Source organism: Chaetodon auriga, chromosome 4 (assembly GCF_051107435.1).
Source record: "Chaetodon auriga isolate fChaAug3 chromosome 4, fChaAug3.hap1, whole genome shotgun sequence".
Taxonomy (NCBI): Eukaryota; Metazoa; Chordata; class Actinopteri; order Chaetodontiformes; family Chaetodontidae; genus Chaetodon; species Chaetodon auriga.
The window spans coordinates 7,276,468-7,300,304 of record NC_135077.1 but is presented as its reverse complement, the minus strand read 5'-3'; the positions used below and the strand labels follow the sequence as shown (position 1 = coordinate 7,300,304).

The 23,837-nt window shown below is 40.4% G+C and overlaps 1 protein-coding gene across 1 annotated transcript in view; it reads right to left on the bottom strand.

The window, feature by feature from the left end:
- sgcz (sarcoglycan zeta) overlaps positions 1 to 23,837 on the bottom strand; it is a 318,295-nt gene that overhangs the window by 44,553 nt on the left and 249,905 nt on the right. The window contains exons 5-6 of the mRNA XM_076728465.1: positions 3,311 to 3,433; positions 1,000 to 1,072 (exon numbers count right to left, since the gene is read on the bottom strand). Of these exons, the coding sequence (XP_076584580.1) occupies positions 1,000 to 1,072; positions 3,311 to 3,433 (196 nt within the window). The remainder of the gene's footprint in view (positions 1 to 999; positions 1,073 to 3,310; positions 3,434 to 23,837) is intronic.

Genomic DNA, 23,837 nt, shown 5'->3' with positions numbered 1-23,837 from the left:
CTGCTTCTTCTCTCTCTAACCAGTCAGTTATATGTCTTCCTGCCTTCTCCACTCTTTCCCTTGGATGAAGTATTCCACACATCTTGGCTTCCACCATGCCTGATCACTTCTTCAACTCCCCCTCTGTTTCTCTCCTCAGCTCTGCCTCTTTCTATTCATTCCTCTCTGCTTGTGTCTTCCCCTCTGGCCAAAAGCCACGTCAACTAAAAGCTGTTTGATAATACCTGAATTCGGCTGACACTTTAACATATGCACCTGAAAGACACAAAAAATTCACTTCAGGAGAGGGGATGAAGACATTTAGCTGGTGTGGCCCATCCTAACGAACCAGCAGTCTGAGCAGCTGTTATTGGAGGCAACATTATATCAGAGCTGAGCTTAGCTGAGGAAATCTGCACTGTGTAAAAGATATTGACGAGGACCTTCTATCAGTTATCATCTTAAAAAGATCCTGATTCTCTCAGATTGGTTTCAAACAACTAAACAGGTAATATACTCTTTTCTACGTAGAGATAGTGAGCGAGCACCCTGCACTACATGTGTTTGAGTGCATGTATCAGTGGAAAGCTCCACTTGGCAACAGCGTGACTCTCGTTCACTGTAGCCCAGAGGGCTTTTGTTCCCCCTGTCAGGCCTGTCAGACTGCCAATCACCAGCATACCTCTTTCTGCAGTGAGCTGATTATAAGTAAGAAGAACGTTGTGCCACAGCACTGGCTAGTTAGCTAACTCAGCAGCTTAAACTTTCACATAACAGATTTTTCCCTAAATTGTTATTTGTGGTGTTACTAGGATAGTAATTATGCACAGGAACACACACTTCATAAATATTCTACCACAACTAAAATATTAACAAGGGGAACTTGTAAAGTGAACCAAAGTGGCAGACTGCTTGTCTGACACACGCACACACACACACACACACACACACACACACACACACACACACACACACACACACACACACACAGCCATGCATACTCACAAAATAATTACTTACTTTAGGTCCTGGAAGGGTTCTGCCCTCACATGTGATGTCTCTACGGAATGGCTGAACACCACGCCCTCGTTCCCTGTTGATGAAACAGTGGATGAAAGGAAGGAAAAGAAAACACATCTTTTGTGTGAAAGCCTGCATAAAATTGCATCATGTCTCTGTTCTTGAAGCTGAGGAAGACACTTAAAATGCATGACACGGTGCTTAGATCTTCCACATGTCATACAAATCATGTTCAAATACAGCCATATTTCCAGTAGCAATATATACATCTACTGGTAAGACATAGAACACTGTTGGGAGTAGTATGAAAATAGGGATTGGGAGCTGGGAAATGCAAGTGTTAGACTTTAACATTGACTCACAATGGAAGTCAGTGTTTTCAAATCTTTAACCAAAGGCATAATCTTTCCTTAACATTAACAAAGACGTTTAAAGTTAACCACACCTCAATCATGCTTTATGTCGATTCCTCATGTTCAGTATTTCTGATATGTTAATAAAATGTCACCCAGGTAGCATTACATTGCCCCCCCAAAACACATTTTACTAATGCAAAATAGCTGCATGCAGTATGAACACAATAATTGTCCTGTAGAAACGGCTGGCTCCGACATAATGCAGTGTTTAACCCCCCCGCCTCTGTTTTAGCCTGCTGCTCCGAACAGATGCTTGGGGAAAGTGCTGGTCGTGGCTCCTGCTGAGACTGTAGAAAGCATGTTGGGTCCCCAGCACTGCCACAAATCTAATACTGCACAAAGAATTGTTGCCCATTGGTAGGCCCACAGACTGCAAACAGCACATGCTGAATTTATTTCAAGGTGTAACCTCCAAAGGACCTAAACTTGGAGGGTACTGTTACATTTTCCAGTTGAAACCCTGGTTTATTCAAAGCCCCACTGAACACTGCACAAATGTGTATGTCTGAGCAACTGCCAAGAAAAAGATAAAAGAAAAGCTCCCAGCTCTGTCAACAATGGTGGAAATGGCAGCGTGTGTTCCTATCTCTGATTACTGCTCGATACAATGATGTTTCTCACTTTGTCAACCATAGGCCATGTTTGTTCCAGCTTCTGACTGTGCTGCTTTTGCTTTCGCCACAATATTTACAATGGTCTGAGTTACTCTCCTGAGCACTCTGCTGTGTACATGAAATGTTTATTAGCTTGTCATACCAATTGCGTGGCACCTGTCCTGGTACACAATACTCACAAAGTGTTTTCAGAGCAGAGCCAGTACATTGGAACCCACTCGATTCACACTGGGTTTATATTTTCACACATGGAAATCAAACCCAGTAGTGTCACACCTCACTAGCTGCCATGGCATGGACTTTCATTGGCCGACTGTCATAAACAGGAGGCTTACATCCAGACTTCCACCTTAGCAATGCAGCCTTTGCTGTATAACTCTCACTACTGCAGAGGGCAGCAACGTGTGGAGAAACAGTTCATCTTCAATTTTAAACGAAATCTAAAAAATGTGTGTGTGTGTGTGTGTGTGTGTGTGTGTGTGTGTGTGTGTGTGTGTGCACGTGTATGTGTTTTGTATTTGTGTAGTTCACCTTGAACTATAATAATTGGAGTGTTACTGAAAAAAATAAAAGTATAGAACTATTGACATATTTAAACATACATGTTCACACACACACACACACACACACACACACTGACATACACACTCTTGTTTAGTAAGACAGAATAAACAATTGAGAAAAACTGATATTGTACTCTGCCAAAGGACAATTTTCGCATCTCATTTCTTAGTTTTTCTATTCATTTCACTTCAAATGCACTGTCTATTTTTCTCTGCAATTATATTCACCTGGCTTTGCTCAGACCCCTCATTGATCTGTCTGTTTTTCCCTTTTAAAAGAAAAAAAGAAAAAAAAAGCAAAATACGCTCTTTTAATCACAAGCACCAAAACGTCAAGACAGTATCCTCATTATATTTAAACAATATGTCAGATATCTGGATTCAAATTCAATTTCACATTAGGGGAGAATTCTGAGTGTCAGACAATGAAGCTGTCTCCCTCTGCCTTACAGAGCTCCAAACCAATTAACTTGTACTGCACAACCATTTGGAAATAATTAAATATACTTAATATTAAAGTGACCCTGTGGAGACTGTTGGTAAACAAACTAAAGTTTACATTTCATTGAGCTCCACCAATTGTGTTAAATGTATTGTCCTCTAAAACATTTGCAAATTTTTTAGTATTTTAAATGTATAACTGTTTATATGTTGGCGATTTTGTGCGTGTATATGTATATATAAACAGTATGTGCTGTACTATGTGCTGTACCCCCACCTGTGACTCGAAGTTTCTCGGTGCCGATGCTGATCTCCTCTTCATCCGCAGAGAACAGAACTCTCTCTCCATCTGTACTCCTCACCTCGAACCTCTGACACTGAGCCTCCACCATTTCTGAACCTGAGAAAGAGAGAGAGATGGACAGGCGGAGGCACTGGGTTAAAAATTTTCACCGCACATAAAATGCACCATCTGGCAGATGTTTTTATCCAGATCTCCTTACAGAACCATCAGTGCACGAAGGTTTATTTTGAACGACTACAGAGAGATTTCCACTCTCAACCGAGCATCTCTAAGATTTGTCTTACTGGGACTGCAGTGCAACATCAGCACAGATACTGAGACAACTCGGATGATCCATGTTTGAATGGTATGTAATCAGTAAGAAAACATAAAAGAATGGACTTTGTCTACAGAACAATTTTCCCTCTTCGCCTAGATAATCCACAGAATAAGCTGGGTTGAAACAGCTTTCCACTCAAAAAAAAAACAATCAATATGTAAACTGTTGGCTCTGTGCTCTGCAGTGGATACTACTAGAAGTGAGAGAAATGTTTTTTTAGAACCTGGGTGAAGTGACCTTTTTAACCAGCTCTCACAAACAGGTTATGTAAAATAATTTTACATCAGCTAATAACACTAGCAAAGCAGACTTTAAATAATGTGAAAATGTTGCTCCAGAGATTACCTTTAATCTTTGGAAACCAAAGACCCCAGAGGTGAAATGTTACAAACAAACTAAAACAGTGAAACAGGACTGCCTTATGTTTGGAGTTTGTAAAGTCCCTGTTGGACTTGGCTTTGCCTCAAGGACAAAAATTACACTTTGAAGAGAATGCTGGGTTTGACAAAGCAAATTCAATGAATAGGGTGAAGACAATACATTGGACAAATGACAATTTTGTCCTTATCTGAAAGTACTCATTCCAGAAATTCCCTTTTCACAGTAATAACCACATTTCCATTGCATTTACACATGGTGAACAGTGCGAAGTTAAATACAATCCACATTAAAAATGAAGTAAGCATTAAATGAAAAGAAACAAATGAGACTTTCAAACCCATTCCTCCTTAAAAAACAAAAAAAAGCCGAGATGAGATGCTGACTCCCTACAATGCACTGAGGTTACATTTCAAGAACTTCACTTGAAATGATGTATTTGATAGTTGAGTCCTAAAGGAAAGGCAGTGCTTTGGTAATCACTGCGCAGGAAACACTGCAGCAAAGTAAATGGAAGGTGTGTGCTTCCATCTCTCTGCAACCTCTCTGAAACCAAAAGAAATCAAACCACAGAACTCCAAAACGAGCTGACATGTTACTAAACATCTGCCTTGTTCCACAGCACGCACAGAGCAACACTTCTGTACCCTCCCTGGAGCCACGTTTCATGGCGTCTTCACTGCAGGAAGAAATACAGAAAGAAACACTTCTAACATACATATATTTGCTATTATTCCCATTTCCAGAGGAGGTAAGTGCCCATTGTCAATGGCCGGGGTGCCCAAACTTTTTCCCTCGGAGTGCCACAACTGAAAAATAATGGTGGGCCACAGGCCAAAAGCAGACACCTATTGTATTGTATTGTACTGTATTGTGAAGAAGCAAAATTGCCAAAAATGCCAAGCTCCCTTAATTGACTGACTTCCTTCCAAAGTGTCACTCTGCAAACCACGCTCAGATTATTAAAATAGCATTTCTATCCCATAAAAATCCAACAGCATAAACAGTGATTTAAATAAAATTTAGTATAGCAATTTCTGTTGCGCAAATCAGCATTATTCCTCATTTTGTCCATCTTTATTCATTGCAAATTACTCACACAACGCACAATACACTGACATTGTTCCCTATAGTTGGAACATCTCAGCAGATTTGTTGCCTTTTGAAGAAAAGGTTGGTTACCAGGTTTGGAAAGTAGATCAATCTACTGACAAAGTTGACGAATCACCAACAGTGGTCTCAGTGACAGTTTGCCTTTAGTTCGCTCTGTTCTACCATGTTTCCCTTCATTTTGTGATTTGGACTGTGACGTGGGGCTATTCCAACCCTTCTGAGCCTAAAGAAAAGCTTCTCCCTGCCTATCTCTTCACTGTTTGGGCTCCCAGGCTATTACAAGTGTCAATTAGAAACCCAGAGTTGCCTTGTCAGTAATAATCAAACTTTATTAGCGGCCATCAATCTAGGATTAAGTTCTTTTTCTCATCACTCTCTCGCTGTCTTTATCCTGTCTATCTCTCCCTCCTTAAGCCTCCCGCTCCTCCACCAACTGTGTGAAAAAGCAATTGAGATTTGTGTTGTGAACGGCTCACTCTAAAGCAAGGTGTATGTATGTGTGTTACATATATAGGAGGAGGAGGCTTAGCAGGTGGAGGGGTGGCAGGGTTGACAGTTTGAGATGGGAGAAATACGGTGAGAGGGAAATGAAAGAAAGAAAAAAAAGAGGGCTTCGTGTTTGAGAGGGAGAGATGAAGACAAAGTGAAGCTGGTTTAAATCGGAGATGTGCTGTGCTAGCTGCTGTCTCAGACATTCAGCTAGTCCTCCTTGGCTGTTCAGCTTTCGTCCTATGATACAGCTCGTAGTCCAGAAATTCAACATGGGTGCAGGTCAGCATATTTCCACAGATTTGTGTTTTATTCCCAGATATAATGTCTTCTTGTCTTCTCTGTAGGGGTGTATAAAAGACTGTGAAACAGCAGGAGGTGAGCAGCTTCAGCGGTAATGAGAACTTGTATAACACACATTTCAGAAATACCATAGAAGCGCAGTGGCGTCAGACAAAGAGGATATAGAAGACAACATGTGACTGTTAATAATCTACTGCCTATTGACAGATGAGAGACAGCGGCTGTTAATAAATGAGTGGAAAGCTTTGCCAGGCTTTCCTCAAAACAATCAAGGAATAAAAGATTTGTTTCAATGATCTGGAGCCGTATTCACAGAGGATTTTATTTTACCTGGAGTCCTCCTAAAGACACTCAAAATTCCTCACCAAGAGTTTTCTCGGAGGAGGAATTAACTAAGCTGCTGCAAGCAACTTTTAGGAAGAAACTAAGAGGACTCAGAGACAGAGCGGTGCTCTGGGTGAAGTCATGTTTCATGAGTGAACTCCTTTGTTATGTCCACAGTGATAAATGTTTGACAGGTGACATCTGTAGATATTCATCAATGCACAGGAGCGTGAGAAGCAAATTAAACAAGATTCAGATGATGGATGGATGGAGAATGTATCGATTTCATAAGAAATTGTTTATATATTTGTTAACTGTGTCAAATTTCATACATAAAACAAAGATGATAATCTTACAAATGCCACAAAGTTACCTTTGTTTTTTGCAGTTGGTGATTATTTGGTGCACACTTCATGAAGTGTCAAACCAGTTGGGGTCGGACGAGTCTATTTTCGGTTTGATTAATAATTCTGTCAGACAGCTGAGATCATCAGCACTGCACATCATAATTTACAGGTGCTCAAGTAACATTATGAAAACTGTGATGTCTGGTGTTATTGGATTGTTTTGATTAGAGAGCTGATTGAATCCTTATCAAAAAAAAAAAAAAAAGCACAATCAAAATATAGATTAAAAGCTCATTATTATTCTGTTTTTAGAAAGAAATTACCTGCAGCAAATTACTGACTGAAAGCTGAAGACTTAGGAGTTCTCCTCACTGCCTCTAACTTCTCGACTTTTGGTGTTAACATGCTTTGTGAATTTCTCTTAGATCAAAACCTTTGGAGGCCAAAAGTTAGAGCATACGGCCCCGGTGGCTATTTACACAAACATTCTGATAATAGTTAGCATGAAAATGTCTAGCGAGGGCTCCTTTCTCAAGAGTGAGTCAGGAAAGTTCTCAGAGCAACTCTGAGCAAGGAAGGGACAGAAGGCTCTAGCTTAGTGAGGAGGTGTGCTTGACCCCGTAGCAGGTATGACGTATCCTTTTCAAAGACCGGTTGATCAAAAAAAGAGAACAGAATAAAAATGCACTCTTAGTGATAATGGGCATAAAATGGACAGTGACATCAATAGGCCTACTTATAGAATTTATTCAGACATGCTGTGATTACGTAAAATACTTTATGTAATGAACACCTCCGTTGAATAAATTGTAAGTCATGCTTTTAAAGTAGCCTTCAAAATGTTACTTGCACAGTAACGTGTTCACATGCTAATAGTTGTTATATTTATTTACTTTCATTTACCACGCTCATAATTTTAGCACTTAATCTACTTGATAGACCTGTTAATGGGGAAAAATGGCTCAGTTTTCATCAATTTCTGTGATTGCTGGTGGAACAGCATTAAAGCATCGGGTGGGAGATGTTAGCACATCTCTACTGAGATCAACCACAAACATTATCCCTGCACGATCTAATCTGTAGTGTTTCAGAAAACGTCATCATTCTGATGATTTTCTTTGCATTTTCTCACTAAAAACAACTCTTTGTACTGTTGGAAGCTTTATTATACAACCGCTGGTCCCCCACCACAGCATTATGACTCAATCTTCTCTTTGCACTGGGGCTGTAATGTGTGATTACAAATGAACTGCGCCTATGGCGTTAACGCTAAATTGAAATGAACCTAGGAATAAAAGAAATGTTTATGGCAATGAGGTACTCTATATGCGTGCAGCAACAGCATGACACAAAGTGGCCAGAGGTTATTTTCTTCAAATGATGGCTTTGAGGAAAGGACTGACAGAGTGAAAGTGGAGTGATGGCTGGTGGGAACACCTCCGCTGAGCAGTTCTTCATGCAAATGAACAGTGGTGCAGTGTAAGCAATGGAGAATACTGTGTTTTGTGCTGTCAGGTGTCACTCAGTAATCCTCTCCACTGTAAACTGGAAGAAAGGCTTAATATAGCTATAGTCACTTCTCAAATGTTTGTTCTGAATATCTGTTAACCCTGAGAACAGTGAGAAGAATAAAGCATAAAAAGAACATCAAGCAGCACATATAACAAAATTTAGACACTTTGAAATTACACAACTTCCTTGTGTTAAATGTCTCCTGTCAATGCACACATTCAGCAACATGAGGAGTGCTTTGTCCAATAATAACAAGCTGATCTTTATGGTTCATCTTTTGCACAATCTGCAGGTAGCTCATTTTAATTCTGTGTAAATTAAATGCTGTTGGTCAATTAATTGCTCCAGAAAATGTCTCTCCCACTGCTAACACTAAGGTAATTCTGCTGTCACCAATAACAACAGGACTCCTCGTTAGGAGGACACGTTAATTGATGCGCTGACTTAAATAATCACTTCCTGACAGGATCTTCTCTGTTGTCACAAGTGCTTTCCTCAGCAGGAACCTTTGGTAATAATAAAGCTTTTAGAATATCTCACTGATGAAGAGAGGAGCTAGAGGAAGAAGCATTACAGTACACTGCATGCGACTGAGGTTCTGAGTCACATCTGAACTTTTTAATGTCTCAAACATGTGACTTCAGTCTGCTGAGCTATTAGGATGCCCTGCAGATATCGCAGATATTTTAATGTTCTAACCATGCTGCTAAAGCACTATGGTCACTGCATGTGGAAAAGTGCTGAAACTGTTGTTCTCTATTTAGTAATGTTATGAGAAGTTAATGCAACAGGTTGTGTTCTACAGTCTGCTTTGATCTGAGATGAGTACAAAAACAAAGTCCTGTCTTGACACGATCACACTTTAATGGCAGCTTCTGCCTCCAAAGGGTTGCTCTTCTTTGGTTCTATATTCTACACACCTTGCTTTGGAGTGTGCTGCTCAGAACACAGCTATGAATTTTCATGTGATGGCTGTGACTTTTAAGTCTCCATCCTTACCTGATATTTATAAAGAAGGCACTCAGAGACCCCAAAGCATCCAGCAACAGTGAACAGTTACCCGGCTTGCACCTATTCATCATATACCTATAGTTTGTTAGGAAGTGTGATGTGATGTGAAGCTCTCTGCAGCGCGACAGACCTTTACAGCGTCTTTCACCTCATTATTTTTACTGAACACCCCAAAACTTTTACTGTTTTGATTCAGTCTCTCTGCTGCCATCAGCTTTGTTTCCAGATACAGACAGCTCTGATAAATCCACTGTGTGCTCCTTGTGCCCCACCAGCTATGGAACACAGTGGAGCATTTAGCAGCTAAAAAGACAGATATTTCCCTTAGTCGGTGGAAACCAAAGCAAAGCTTACATGATACTGAATATTGAACTTGCATTCATCTGGTGGCCAGAAACCTGACTTGAAATGAATGCTAATGTTGCTTTGTGTCTGCTGGATGTGTAGAAAGGTAATTGTGCGAGTGGGTGGTGGTAAAAGAAGGAAGGAGGTCTACACACTCGCACAGCAAGGAATTGACTATTACTGCCTTGTACTGTTGGGCCTGTGAAAGCGCCACTGAAATGACAGGGGAGGGTGGTTTATCACATGTTCAAGGGCACATCAGTCAGTCTGGATGCTGCGGCTGGAGAAAGTGCTTCTATTTGATGTCTCCAACTCAGTCCTACACACCAGAAGCATGATTCCCTAAACTAGGCTGCCCCTGATGGTCACTTTTATGCATCTGTTGGTTCCTTTCATCATAACTTTAAATTAACGCCACCTGGTAAAGAGATCCTCCTCTTGTGCTTGCAAAGTTCTGAACAGGGTAAGAACAAAAGAAATAATTGATGAAACTTTCCACACACTTCAATGGAAATTTTGAGTTCTTCAATTTGTATTCTGTAATTAATGAGAGGACATTAAAATGGTCCCTGTGTAACTTTTTTACTACTGCATATTAAAGCATTGAGGCCATAATAAAGTTATATGGGTTTGCTATCCTGGATTTTTAATTTGAGGCTTTAAATTAGGGCTTCTAGCAATGATGGGATATAACACAAGAGGACACTGTAAAAGGATTGGGGGATAGGTACAAAGAAGAGTGTGGCTAAGCCAAGTAAACACTGCATGCATGGTTGATTTTCCCAAACAGGTCAAGATGAATTTTTAATTAAAGTCAACTTCAATGTGCTTTGTGATTATGCTGCCCACCTTTCTTTGCCTGAGTATCCTTCTGCCACAGTCCTGGAGATTAGAGATCACAGGAGTGTGTGAAACAGTCAGTGACGCTCATGTAAACACTTGTTCTCTATGTGCATCTGGTCTTGCATAGTGTTTGCATACATCCCTACCCATGCGTATTTGCAAACAGCGTATGGATGCTAATACTTTCTCCAGCCAAGAAACACTTCTAAAACTGGGCAGTTTTCGTCCTTTGGCTATGTCGCGAAAGTCGATCACATTATGTCTCATTTAAATGACTATAGTTTCCTCAGGTCAGAATTCTGGCAATATGCTAAATGCATATTAAGGCTTTTAAGCAAAAGATGAGGTTATATAACTCAAACTTTAGTGTCCTTGCACTGGTTAAATGTCGATTTTATGGCTGTTTTTAAGATTTCTCTGGCTGCTTTTAATGCTTGGCTGGGTCTGGCCATTGGCTAAATCATTTTTCACCTTTTATGAATTGAAGTACAGCCTAGCCCTGAATCTCCATGCAGGGCCCATTCAGCAGCAGCATAGTCTAGACTAAAAGGTAGGCCTCTTCAGTAGGAGCAGGAGCAAAATCTACTTTCTGGAGCCGTAACAGCTGGCCTGAAAGGAATTGGCCAATAATAGCAGGTGTAAGGGTATTTTTACTCATCCAGTGCATTTACAAACAGAAAAATAGATTCAGACTACACATTATGTATTACGTGTGTGTGTGTGTGTGTGTGTGTGTGTGTGTGTGTGTGTGTGTGTGTGATTCTGAGAGTTGGATGGCAGCATGGATAGCATGAGGTCATTGGCCAGATGAACAGATGCTGTTCTACAGCATCCAGAGATGCAACTGGGGTTACAAGTGTCACACATTCACACTGGCACACAAACAGCACAATTACAGCTGGAGATACAGTATGTTAGCTCTTAGGAACTCCTCTCTCTCCGACACACTCATGCACAAAGTTTACTGACACCAAATCCACCGAACGAGACACTGAGACCTCAGGCAGGAACAAATCTGTGTTTGTTTCCTCGAAAAGAAACTTTGCTAACAGTGTTTGGACATATCTGTCTCCAGAAGCAAACTCTCCCTGAGATTATATTAAGCCTCCCATTGGCTATGCTCCAAAGATCATCAACCCACACATACACACTTCTCAGTTATGTGACCATAAGGAAGGTTACTTGTTCATGCTTGCAAACCAGTGAATGTATATGTGTTTATCTGTGCGTTATACAACATTTCAGGGAGTATTTAACAAATATAGTAATTGCAATAACACAACAACATCGATAGTGTGAAATAACAGAGAACATTTTTATCCTTTTGTGATCTACAGTTAAAAGGTACAAACAATACAAAATAACTTTCTATGTCAGGTAAATTTTTTTGTCTTTTGCTGGATTTCACTCACTAAACTTCCTGATTAGTTATTCAAACATGGCAAATCTTATCAGTGGATTAAGATGAGCATTCTGTTGAGTGAGTCACGCTGATATGCTTTCCAGTTCCCCTCCTGTCTAGAATGTCAAATTTAATGAATATGAAAAAGCCCAGTGGGCTCTTTTGTGTGTTCTGCAAGGGAAAATGTTTCTGATGGGGGATTTGTGCAAAACTCATTACGCAACACCCAGCACATATGTAGAAATAGTTAATTGAATATTAAATAAAATGTTTCTCAGTTTTCTTTTTTTTTGTTGAGGTAATAATAACACATCATTCCCACTGAGGAAATGATTGGGTGCATTTGGTTTCATGTTAGCAAGTGATCCCTCAGGGTTCTGATCATGAATGCCCAACACAACCAATTAAAAGGGTTGCCCTATCAGTGACAAGAAGGACAACGTCCACAAGACATTTAACATGGGATGTACAAAATGTACAATTTTTATTTTTCGCTTTTTGCTACATGCATAAATGAAACTTTGTGTTTTATTGGACTGGAGTTTTAGTTGTTATTAAGGGCCCCTGAATATGAATGAACTCTAAATATAAACAGAAGTGTGCACTCTAATTGCTTGCAAGCTCTAAGGTTCCAGTCATCAGCTTTTATTTACTCCACAGTAGCACCACAGCTTTGATTTTGCTTAAAGGGGAGTCTCCTCTTACTCTTCATTTCCCTACTGGTAACTCCCGACTTTGGCTTGTACACTCTAATGCTGTTGGCGGGGTGTTACGCCGGGGTGGTTGATAAAAGCTTATAGCTGTTAACTTGAAAAAATAAAAAAGTACTTTTCAGTCGCATCATATTGGAAAGTAAAACATTTTACTCAAAAGTATTAATAAAAGGAATTCAAATCACCTGACATAATATTTTACACTACTACCTGTATTTGGTAGATGACAGTGCACAGACATGGGGGAAACATGGGGAGTAACATGCAACAAAGCGGTTCACTGCTACTAAATACAAAGAAACACAACAAATCCAATATTCCTCCATGTGGTTCTGACTAAACATATAGAATACTGTTGTATACACATTACTTGCTGCAAGACAATCTTTTAGAAATTTCGTATTTGTTGGTTTTCTGTCACTGAAGTGCTGTCTGATTGCATGCTGAGTAGTGTATCATGTTATTCTTCTTCTTAACGACACTGCTAATACAGGCCTGCTTTTCATTTCTGCACAGGGTACAATGTAAGCTCACCTCATACTGTCATTTTTACATGAACAAGGCTATGATCATGCATAATTGAGTTAAGCTCATATTGTTACTAAATTGACCTTCATGATGTTTACAGTGTGCAGCTGTGCTGAACTGCATTATACTGAGAGTTGTTTCTGTTATTCTTTTCCTCCTGTGTTTGCAAATGTGTATGGACAGAAATATAATACAAAAATGACCATGAACTTTAATCAGATTGTGTGTGTGTGTGTGTGTGTGTGTGTGTGTGTGTGTGTGTGTGTGTGTGCAGCACCCAGTCTTTGTAACAACCTCAGCCATTAAACATGTCTCCTTCTAATGCATGAGAAACATGACAAACACAGTGAGTTCTGAGCCAACTCAGCGACTGTAACTGAAGAGCCAAACAGCAGTGTTGTGAGAGAGTAAAAAAAGGGGGGGGGGGCTACTGTATTATTTTGGCCATTTGAAAGTAAACACCATGCAACAAGGCCATGATGCAATAGCAGGAAACAAGCTGGTCACTGCATTGTTGTGTTTCTACCAGTCAAAGAGAGAGACGGGCCCTCAGCTGCGCCACAGCACACCTTTAATCTCTTCAAGGTGTCTCTCTGAAGAAAAAGACAAAGATAAATGAGGACAAAGATGTGAATGGGGGTACAGGGAAATGCTGGGGTGAAAGGGAAAAACTGCATTGCAAAGCACTTTTTAATCCAACTTTTGAATTTGCCACAGGTGGGAGGGTGAGATTCATGCACTGAGGGACACAAATTATTTATTTAGAGTTGATTACAGTCATTAATATAGTAAGGGAGGAGAGAAGGAGACAGAGGGAGAGATAAATGAGTGCCGTTTGTCATCTGCATTAATCAACCTGATCTCTGGAGTCAGGGCTGTGGGATGGAGGAAAGATGAAATGGTGGAAGGTGCAGATGAAAAGGCAGGCAAAGGTTGAGCCACGCAGGCCCAAACACAACTAAACGACTACTGTCAGCGTTAACACGATTCATGATATTGGTAGCTTAGGGCTTACTTCAAATGAAAACAGGGAACCTTATTCAGTAAACTACATTTGATTGAATTATCTTCGCTCCCCTTACTCAGCTGAGGACCAACTGAAGATTTTCTCTTTAAGGGAATGTTAGTATGACAGTTGATCTGATTCAAATCAGTCCTGCATTGTGCATCCCGTGTATAATTTTCAATCAGTCTGTCGTGATTCTTTTTCTCTTCCTTGTCTTGGCTATGTATTGTTCCTTCTGTCTAGACTGCAAGGATGTGCAGCACAGCCATCATGGTGAATCTGTCTGCGTGCAGAATACTGTTGCTAATGCAAACGCATTTTACAGAAGCCAGAAAAATCTATAGTTTTGACACAATTGCCATGGTGTTTTATAAAGGATGGCGAGAAAAGCAGAGCTTATTATTAAAAGTCAAACATAACCAGATTGAAGCAATTTTACTTAGACAACTCAGAGCTCATGTGATTAGACTAAATTAAGGCTGATCTATTAACAATCTGATCTGGCAATTCACAATGAAGAAGGCAGGGACATGAAGAGAGAGCTCAAGTGTTCATGGCTACAGAGCAGCCCATATTAAACATTACGTAGTATGAAGTGTAAAACATTTAACTGAAAGCCAGAAAACATAAGCAAAGCTGAACATTAGAGTGCACCACTGCACACACAGTTGACTCTGTGTCTATAGGAAGATGATCTCCATGCTGCTGAACTGCCATATAACTCAGGTTTTTAAGGTGCAAACCTTGAAAGGGTGTTAACTTGAGTTCAAGTCCATGAATAATATGCCAGAATAACTAAAGCAAGGATGCATTTTTCTTGTGCAATTAAAAGTCAGATGATGACTACTGTGAATACTGTGCACGTACTGCACTTTACCATTGTGAGCACTGTATTTTGAATTGGAAATTACCGCAGCCTGTGTCACATTGATAAATTTAATATCAGCTGTGTGCGTACTTCACAGAACACAAATATGAAAGACTACCAGGAAATGTTGGATTACATTACCATATTGTCCAAACTCGCAACATTAATGAAACTAAATGTGATAATTTGCTAGTCTGTTTTGACATATACTTTATTCAGAGCAATACAAAGAGAATATACTTGATGTTTTAACTCATCAATTTCTCTGATTTCTGAAAATATCTGCTTATTCTGACTTTGATACCAGCAACACATTTCAAATATGATGTGACAGGAGCAACTAAAGACTGGGAAAGTAGTGGAGTGCTCCAAAAACACCTGTTTGGAACATTCCACAGGTAAACAGTTTAATTGGTAACAGGTGATAGTATCATGCTTGGGTACGAAAGGGGCATCCTGGAAAGGCTCAGTCATTCACAGGCAAGGATAGAGTGAGGTTCACCACTTTGTGAACACATGATTGTATACTGTCACTTTTTTCTGGGACTTTTTTTTGGGTTGTGGCATAGACCTGCTCAGCTTAAGGTGAAACTAAACCTGAAAACAAACAAACTTGGATCAAGCTTAGAGGAATCGACAGTAATTTGGGTCAAAACCATATGAATTTCTGTGTTCGCCTAAAACGAGACGAGCTTTGCTACCTGTCGCTTTTGTCTTTCATTATTTACCACTAGATGGAAAGGTAAAATATAAAGGGATAAATAAATGAAAACAATCACTGGGCTGGCAACTTTCAAAGTTCGCAGGCCAAATGGTGCACATTATGACATGTCACTCACGGGGCAGTACGAGTCTCCGTGGGATCAGACCGAACACTCAGAACAGGGAAGAATGTTCCTCGCTCACTTTCCCTGTCAGCCTTTGTGCCTTTCAAACCTCCAGGCACACCCCGGTCCCAGACCTAATCATATTATACTATATCACATGACCAAAAAACACGACATCAAAAAATGACCAAATTTTCCCATTCACATGCACAGCAGACAATCTGGAGTCGCTCCTGTTGTTGGAAAAGAACTCACGGCCTAGGGTATATCTGATCTTTATGGCTTTCTAGTGACTTACATGCCTCTGTGAACATAATTACATTAATATCCTGAAGTCATGGCAAATGCAAGCTGCAAGAGATAATAATCTTGCATTTAAATATGAGTTAGTGAGCCTTAACTGAGACACTTTATTAATTGACCTTTTATATTTGCAATAAAAGCCTAGTGCCAACTGCTTGTAGGCAGTGTGGTGCTCACATTAAATGGTTTTTGCAGAGCTTAGATGACGTCTGATTTAACCTACTTCATGAATGTCCCTTGATTCTTTTATTACTCTGCAACTTGCAGTTTGCAAAAATTGATTTAGCATGTTTCATTATTTCCAGCTATTGAAAGTCCACCTGGAAAACTGCGTCAGTTTGGTGCCTAAAATGGAAACGAAGCATGACAATAGTGCCTGAGGGGTTGTAGTGCTGTTCAAAACTGAATGCAAGTCTAGAGGGAAGCTTGGGCATTCTATCTTTTTGCTCAAAATGCACACAGTTATAAATGTTTGCTTTCCAAACATGCCTAAAGGAATACTGAGACACTGCTCTGACCTCGTGGCAGATTCTTCAACCATGATGCACTCTGCATTATTCATGTTTTTAACACAGACAATGCAGAAAAAGAAAATGCCGTTCGACATTATTAGTGTGTCCCAGAGAAAACTTTTTGTCAGCTTGCGCTATCGTTTGTTGCAAACTTTCATAAACTTCTGTTTGGTGACCAAGCTTGACTTAAATATTTTATCACATTTAAGAAATACTAACCGATATCCTTTTTGATTGGCTTCTGAGGGGAGTTGGAACAAGCAGTTTTTGGTTGGATGGTTGCAAATTTCAGAGTTACATGGACAGTGATGGCATCATAAAGCAACCTTCCTCAGTTCCTGACAAGGTGATTTTGTGCCGACATGAAGCTGGATGCTAAGCGAGACTGTACACTGTTGCTTTATGGCAAACAATTTTCTGCTGTCCTTGCAATAAACATTCCACGCTCATAAACACACATAAAGTCTTCCTTATTGCCTGAAAGTAACAGTGTCTGCACTTGACTTACGTCACCAAGCAGCGTTTTTCTGATGTTTTAATGTCCTTTTATTAAACAGAAAAAGCAGATGGTTATTGTTCACGGTCGTATAACTCCTTCCAATGCATAAACAGTAAAATAATGCTGTAGCTTTTACAATGTTCCATTCGATACTTCAATAACAGATAAAACATTTTCCAGTGCCCATAATGTGATGCCGCTATCGAAGCTGGACAAAATAAAAAAGTACGCCTTAGAATATAATGAAATCCAATACGGCAAACAATCACTTCAAAAATGACTGCAAAATTGAGTCAATGCACCTCAGTCAATGTCTAAAAAAACAAACAAAAAACCTAACCTAACCTAAACCTAACAAAAAAAAGCAATCCTTATAAGTGATTTGAGTTTTTATTTAGTGTGAATGCACTGCATTCAATTGCACTACATTATCATAGTTCATGACACAAGTGTGTGTACATGAACTGGGTTGTTAGAGGGTCGGAGTATATGGAATGATGTGATATCATTCAGGCACTTACAATGATGGACACTGGTCAGGCAGTTGAAAGTAGTCTGATTACTAAGCTGCTTTATTAAAATCATCAAACATCCTTTATTGTATGTGCCTGCAATAGCAGAGGCAAGAAGAGCGCACTCATGCTTGAAGCACTATATAAATATATCTGTCATTTTATTGTTGTGTCCAACCACCAGCAAACAGCATGAAGCCTATAGGTCACTGGTGCAGAAGGATGACTTCATACGGTCCATTAAACCAATTCCTTACGGCAAACATACCCACACATATGACCAAGTGATGAAAACAATATTTGCCATATTGCGGCGAAAACAGTATGTGGCCAATTAGCTTTTGTGCAATTAAAGTGCAATCATAAGGATAAAAGACAACAATGGCAGTAAGTCCATGCCTTTATTGAGTCCTTAAGTGTATTCCAGTTTTTTCATGCTCAGCTCTATGTATTTTTAAATGCCTCATTACAACCATTGATTTGATCATAGAGAGGCAGCATAAACTGAGGAAGACGTGCTGTCTGAACTTTGCTGATTGGATGAGGGGGAGAGAGATAAAATTAGACTACTTAGTATCTCTGTTTCTCAGCCAGCCAAATCAAGCCAGAAAGATCTCACTCTAGCTGAAAATGTGATCACTGTGAAATATGATTGTTATGTACATCATTTGTTTCTCAGAGGGGGATTTGCAAAGATGTAGGTTCATAATTAGACTGTGTGTAATGGAACAATTGAATTTTATGCAAGGCTTTGTAAATGCTTATTCCACACACTAATTGCAAACCAATTTTAGCCGACACTCAACTGTTTAGCTGCAAGATCGACGCCATGTTCCTGAGAATGAGTGAAAACAAAATATGATGACTAGGGGTGAATCTGTGCTGCAGCCCAGAAAAACAACCTTTGGTCAATGTGCGTCCTCGTTTAAAGCAGTGGGGACACCTGCTAATATTAGAGACACAGGAAGCTCAGCGGTGTTCAAAACCAACCTCAAGCTTTGGCTAAAGTCAGCAGAAAAATATCACCACCATTGATTGCCTTGTATTTATTGCATTCATCATACTCTTTCTATTTATGATCGCACACTGATGGACTCGTATGTACTGTGCTGTTTTATGTGGTGTATTTGCTGTTCTGGGGTTGCTTTTTGTCTACCTGCCCAGGGACAACGCATGTAAATAAGGTGGTGCACTTCCTTATAATTGTGTGCTTTCCTGCAAACAATAAAAATAAACTAAATTCTATGTATTACATTACTACAGCTATAAATCAACCCATAAAGAGTCTCAACTATAACAACACGTGACGGAATTTGACTCTCATGGAGGAAATTCACCCCACATTTTACCACAAATCATGACCGTCTATTATTCTGGCCTTTGCCGTTCAGTCCACTAATTTTCCTGCTTTGATAATCCACTTTTTGAGGCGCATTACAGAGAATCGAGGTGAGTGATTCCTCCTAGATAAAAGGGAACATAATTAGTGTAAGAGGGTAAAGATAATGAAGTGATAAATGTAAGCCAGAGTTAAGGAGAAGGTAACAAGGTCAGCGGGGAATTCATTGGTTTAATAAGAGACGCCGTCCGTGCATGATTAAAAAAAGGGGGAGTGAAAGGTACAAATGACACAACAGGACAGGAGAAGAGAGGATGAGGAAGGGAGCAAAGAGGAGGAAGAGTGTGTAGAAGAGAGAAGGAAAAGTTGAGTGCTGAAAGTCACTTTTAAAGTTGGAGGGTTCTGTATGAATGAATGAGGCTCTCACTGCTCACACACTAAAACACTCACCTCCCAAAATCCAACCTTTTCACCACACGTGCACATGCAGATACGACACCCACAAACACTTGTCTTTACTCTTCCCAAAACGCATTGGGCTACACTTTTTTTTAAAACTGCCCCGTAAAATCACACACACACACACACACACACACACACACACACACACACACACACACACACACACACACAATGACTGCGGTAATGAGAGCTACCAATACCTTCCCTGCTTGGGGAGAAAGAGCATTCATTATCTGCACCATGCACTTAGAAAAATGAAAAGTCAATAAGACAGCCAGAACATAAACACCACACACACAGGCCGTAATGACTGCAAGCTTCGCCAAGAGACAGACACACAGGTGAAGAGATGGGGAATGGGAAATAAACAGTGAACAATAATGGTGCTGGCCAGTTTAAGCACTTGTCAGTATTATGCTCTGTGGTGCACAGCCTCACTTGTGTTTAACAATCTAACATAAAACTATCTTCAGCAGTTATTATTGTGTTTTTGAGTAAAAACAGACATTTAAGGCTTTACAAAGTGGATTTCTAAGACACCTTGTTTCTGATATCAGCCTGAAGCATCAAGAAAGTATTCTGTGTGCAACTACAGGACAACTACAAGTTTGCTCAGCCAACAAGGCACATCTTTACAGTCAAGATAATAATCCCACTGCATGTTGTGTTTTCCTCCACTGGAGGCCATTTTGACACCGCTGCACTGCCTCTAGTGCTGAGACATCATCGCCTAGGCGGGTGAAAGGGTATGGCTTGAAAACTCCAAGTTCACTCATCATCTTTATGATCGCCTATTCAGGAGACAAAGATGACAGGTTTTCACTCACATTAACGAGCTGACAGTGACGGGGAGGATGGAGAGGAAAAGGAGGGACGGAGGGATGAGACAGAGAGAGAGAGAAAGCAATAAAACTGAGATGGGAAGTCCAAGGCCAACACATGTACTCAGACCCTCTCTATCGAAGATGGGCCCTCATGGGGCCACAAGGTAAAAGTGTGTGTGTGTTTGTGTGTGTGTTTTTCTATCTGTCTCATGATATTCAGTTGAGTATGGTATGGTGTGAGCACGCCCTGAACAAGCCATTTTTATCACCACAGCGGAGAGTCAAAAGAGTAAAATGCAATCCATTTTATCTGCCAAACTTGCTGTTCCTTTGGGTCTTTCAGCACACGCTCCACCGACTGACCAGGCTGGATAACATGGGAAGGCTCAGAGTAGTTTACTGACATTACCCTGCAGGATTTCTGGCTATCAAAGTGCGAAAAATTCAACATTCATCAGTTACCTCTTGATGCTGACAAGCACTGAACAACAAAGTCTATTCAAAGAGCATTCAGGACCAATGCCGTTGAAGCTGATGAGCTATTTTGGTGATGTACTGTATGTCTAATAATTTCTATCAATCAACAAACTGACTACCTTAACATGCTATCTTGACAGTTGTGTCCTCCTTTCATCCTAAGATACAGTGATTCCACCACAGCATCATGGTCTGTCTCTCCTTGCCCCATTCCGCCTCACTTCAGCTCAAATTAGGACCTATTTGACCATCTAATGGTTAATCAGGTGTCAGTGCACCTGTGTCTGTATTTTATGTTAAGCGTTTGTGGGCATTTCACCTTTCCATACCACTGACTGTACCTCTTGTACAAGCTAGAGCAAGCTGCTCCTCTGCGGGTTTCAGTGATGAATACTAATGAGGGGTTTACTGAGGTGGAACCTCTCTGCTTCCGGTGTTCAAGTGTCTGGTGAGGAGAAGTAACCGTCTTGCTTTCATCTGGATGTCTGAGTATCCCCATGAGGATACTGAAGAAAGAGAGAGGGGGAGACAGAGTGTGCGTGTGTGTGTGTGTGTGTGTGTGTGTGTGTGTGTGTGTGTTAAATGTGCTGCTGAGTCAGCACAGGGATAACAGGAGGCAGTGGTATGAGGAGACCAAGAGATTTCTTGAGCCCAATAGAAGAAGCTCCTTGGGGGATTCCTTCTGTCCCATTTCATCCCATCAGCAAGCCACTGAGGTCTTTAGTGTGTGTATTAGTGTGTGTGTGGGGGAGTGTGTTTGTGTGTTACAAAGTGTTTATTGACGGGACTCCTGCTTGCTTGGCAGGTTTCCCCGTGTCTGGGCAATCTTAGCCCAAAGTTGTGTGAGCGTGTGACAGAAAGTAAGTGTTTGTGTGTAATTTGTGTCTCTGCACATGAGCGGGACACAAACAGCACATGACTAACATAATTCAGCATCTATGTGCACGTGTAAGTCCAAGAACTCCACAAGTTAGGTCGCACAACAGTGCTGGTGTCATCACGTAGCAGCCTGACTAAGTTAGCTGCTGTCTGGCTCGTCTGGTTTTAAGACAGACTGATTCTGCTGACTGCAAGATAGGCACAAAGACACACACTCACCCAGACACACATAGGCATTAAAGTGCTTTTCTTGGTGAGGAAAGCAGCTTTGGGGAGTTTTAACAGCAGGAGGCGAGCTGTCAGGGATTTCAAAGCTTCCAAGTGGGAAAGACTGTGCGTGTGTGTAAAAAGACACTAGAAGTGCCTGGCCAGCCTACAGGAGATGAATATCTATACGCTGTACTCACATCAAACAAGAAAGACAGCAAAGAGGAGCCTTCTACCTGAAAATATCATCCACCTTACCTGTCACGCTGTAAATGCTACTCGGCAATGAGCTTCTGTCTCTGAAACATGCTGAATTCTGACGTCACCAGCAAACGCTGATTTCCAAAGCTTGATGTTTTCCAAGGTTAGGTTATATGACAAATCACTGACTCCCATAGGCCAGTCGATTCTGTTTATATTGGTGATTCAGAGTCCTTCAGTTTTGCAACATAAACATCTGCTTCCGCGAGGCGTCAGGTGGGGAGCAAATAATTCATTCTGAATTTGCAAATGTTTTCGGGGATAAAGGCTGAACTACACCGAGAGGCAAATTTGATGCATGTCATGTTTCATTTCCATGTGCAGCCACATTTCCCACTGCCCACACACACGCTGCTAACATTTTGCGGCTTGTCAAATCACATGCTGAATCGGAAAATGTTTCCACATCACTAAGTTTGCTTTTATTTTATTCTGTAAGTCCAGTTAGGTGGTAATGTCGACTTAAGAAGAGGGGAAAAGCTTTTTGTTCCCTGTGTGACCCATCTCTGTGTAGCTGTCCTATTGGCTTATATGTGTTTGAATGAATATGACTCATTGTCTTGTACATTTATAGCAATTAAATATAAAAAAAAGTGCTTCATATCTACCCTGCTTAAATGTTCTTTTGTAATGTGTTTGCAATGATGACCCCTGATCAAATCTCGACTCAGCATCAATAAGCAGCCAGACTTCAACAGCAGTCTCATCCAAACTAAGCAGACCTAATCACAGACAAGAGAGAAGGATAACTAACCACTGTTTTTTGGGGATAAATATGCCATGAAGCTGGGTGAAGTCATTGTAAACTTAGGCCTAAACTTTAGGCCAATACTATGACAAGAGTGGCACAAAATACAAAGAAAACCTGAAAATATGTTGTGATATTAGGGTACTTATGTGACAACCATGTCCAATATTTAACAAAAAAAAAAAAAAAAAGCAGCTCAGGAGCAGTCAAATCAGATTTGTCTTTCAAAAAGAGCAACGTGGAGAAAAACAGAACATGGTAAAACATTACCAGCCTGAAGAAAGAGTGACTGGGGCTCAGACGTAGTATCTAAGTGTAATTCTCTGGGGGTGGAGATCGTGAGTGATCTTTTTCTGTTTTTGTCATTTCAAGGATTTTACTATCGTAATGGATGGCATTTCTACCCACAGTGTCTGGCTTCCTTTAAGACATGAACTTCAGTATATTATCACAAGTGAAAGTGAAAAAGCCGGGCACAAGTCATGAAAATTAACAAAAAACTGTGAATAGTGAGCTGTCACAGTTTCCAACCTGTTCAAAAGAACACCTTCAAAAGCAGTCATTAATGTGTACAAACCACGTGACAGAGTGTAACTGCACTCTCCTCTAACCCTGAGATTCTGTGACGCCACATATTCAACGTGTTTTTATTCTGTCCCCCACACAGCTGCACACCCCAATGGATGTGTTTCAGAAACGTCTTGCCTGCCTTATATTGTTTTCCTTTGATTTTAGTGCTTCTACCAAGGCTAAGTACGCCTCATAGCTAAATGGTTTTCTTTTTTGTTTATTGTTGATGTATGATGGAGTCTGCACAAGGTGTTTTTTTTTTTTTAAGAAATGCGTCTGGGATAATCAGGGGTAACGTACTGCACATGTGGCGTGTTTGTTCACAGTTCAAACCATGTACAAAGGAGTATTTTGCCCTTTTTTTTGTTTTAGCATTCACCACTTGATGACTAGGATGTTCTATAACGATACAGACACATCAAAGAATCATAGAATCCATCACAGAACATGAATCAGCCCATAATGAATTAGCAAGACACGACTGGTAAACTGACACCTGCTGGACTTACACCACACACAGTAAATCCTGTCATAATCTGAGATGTTAGTTAAATTGCAGCACATACTACGAGACCGTCA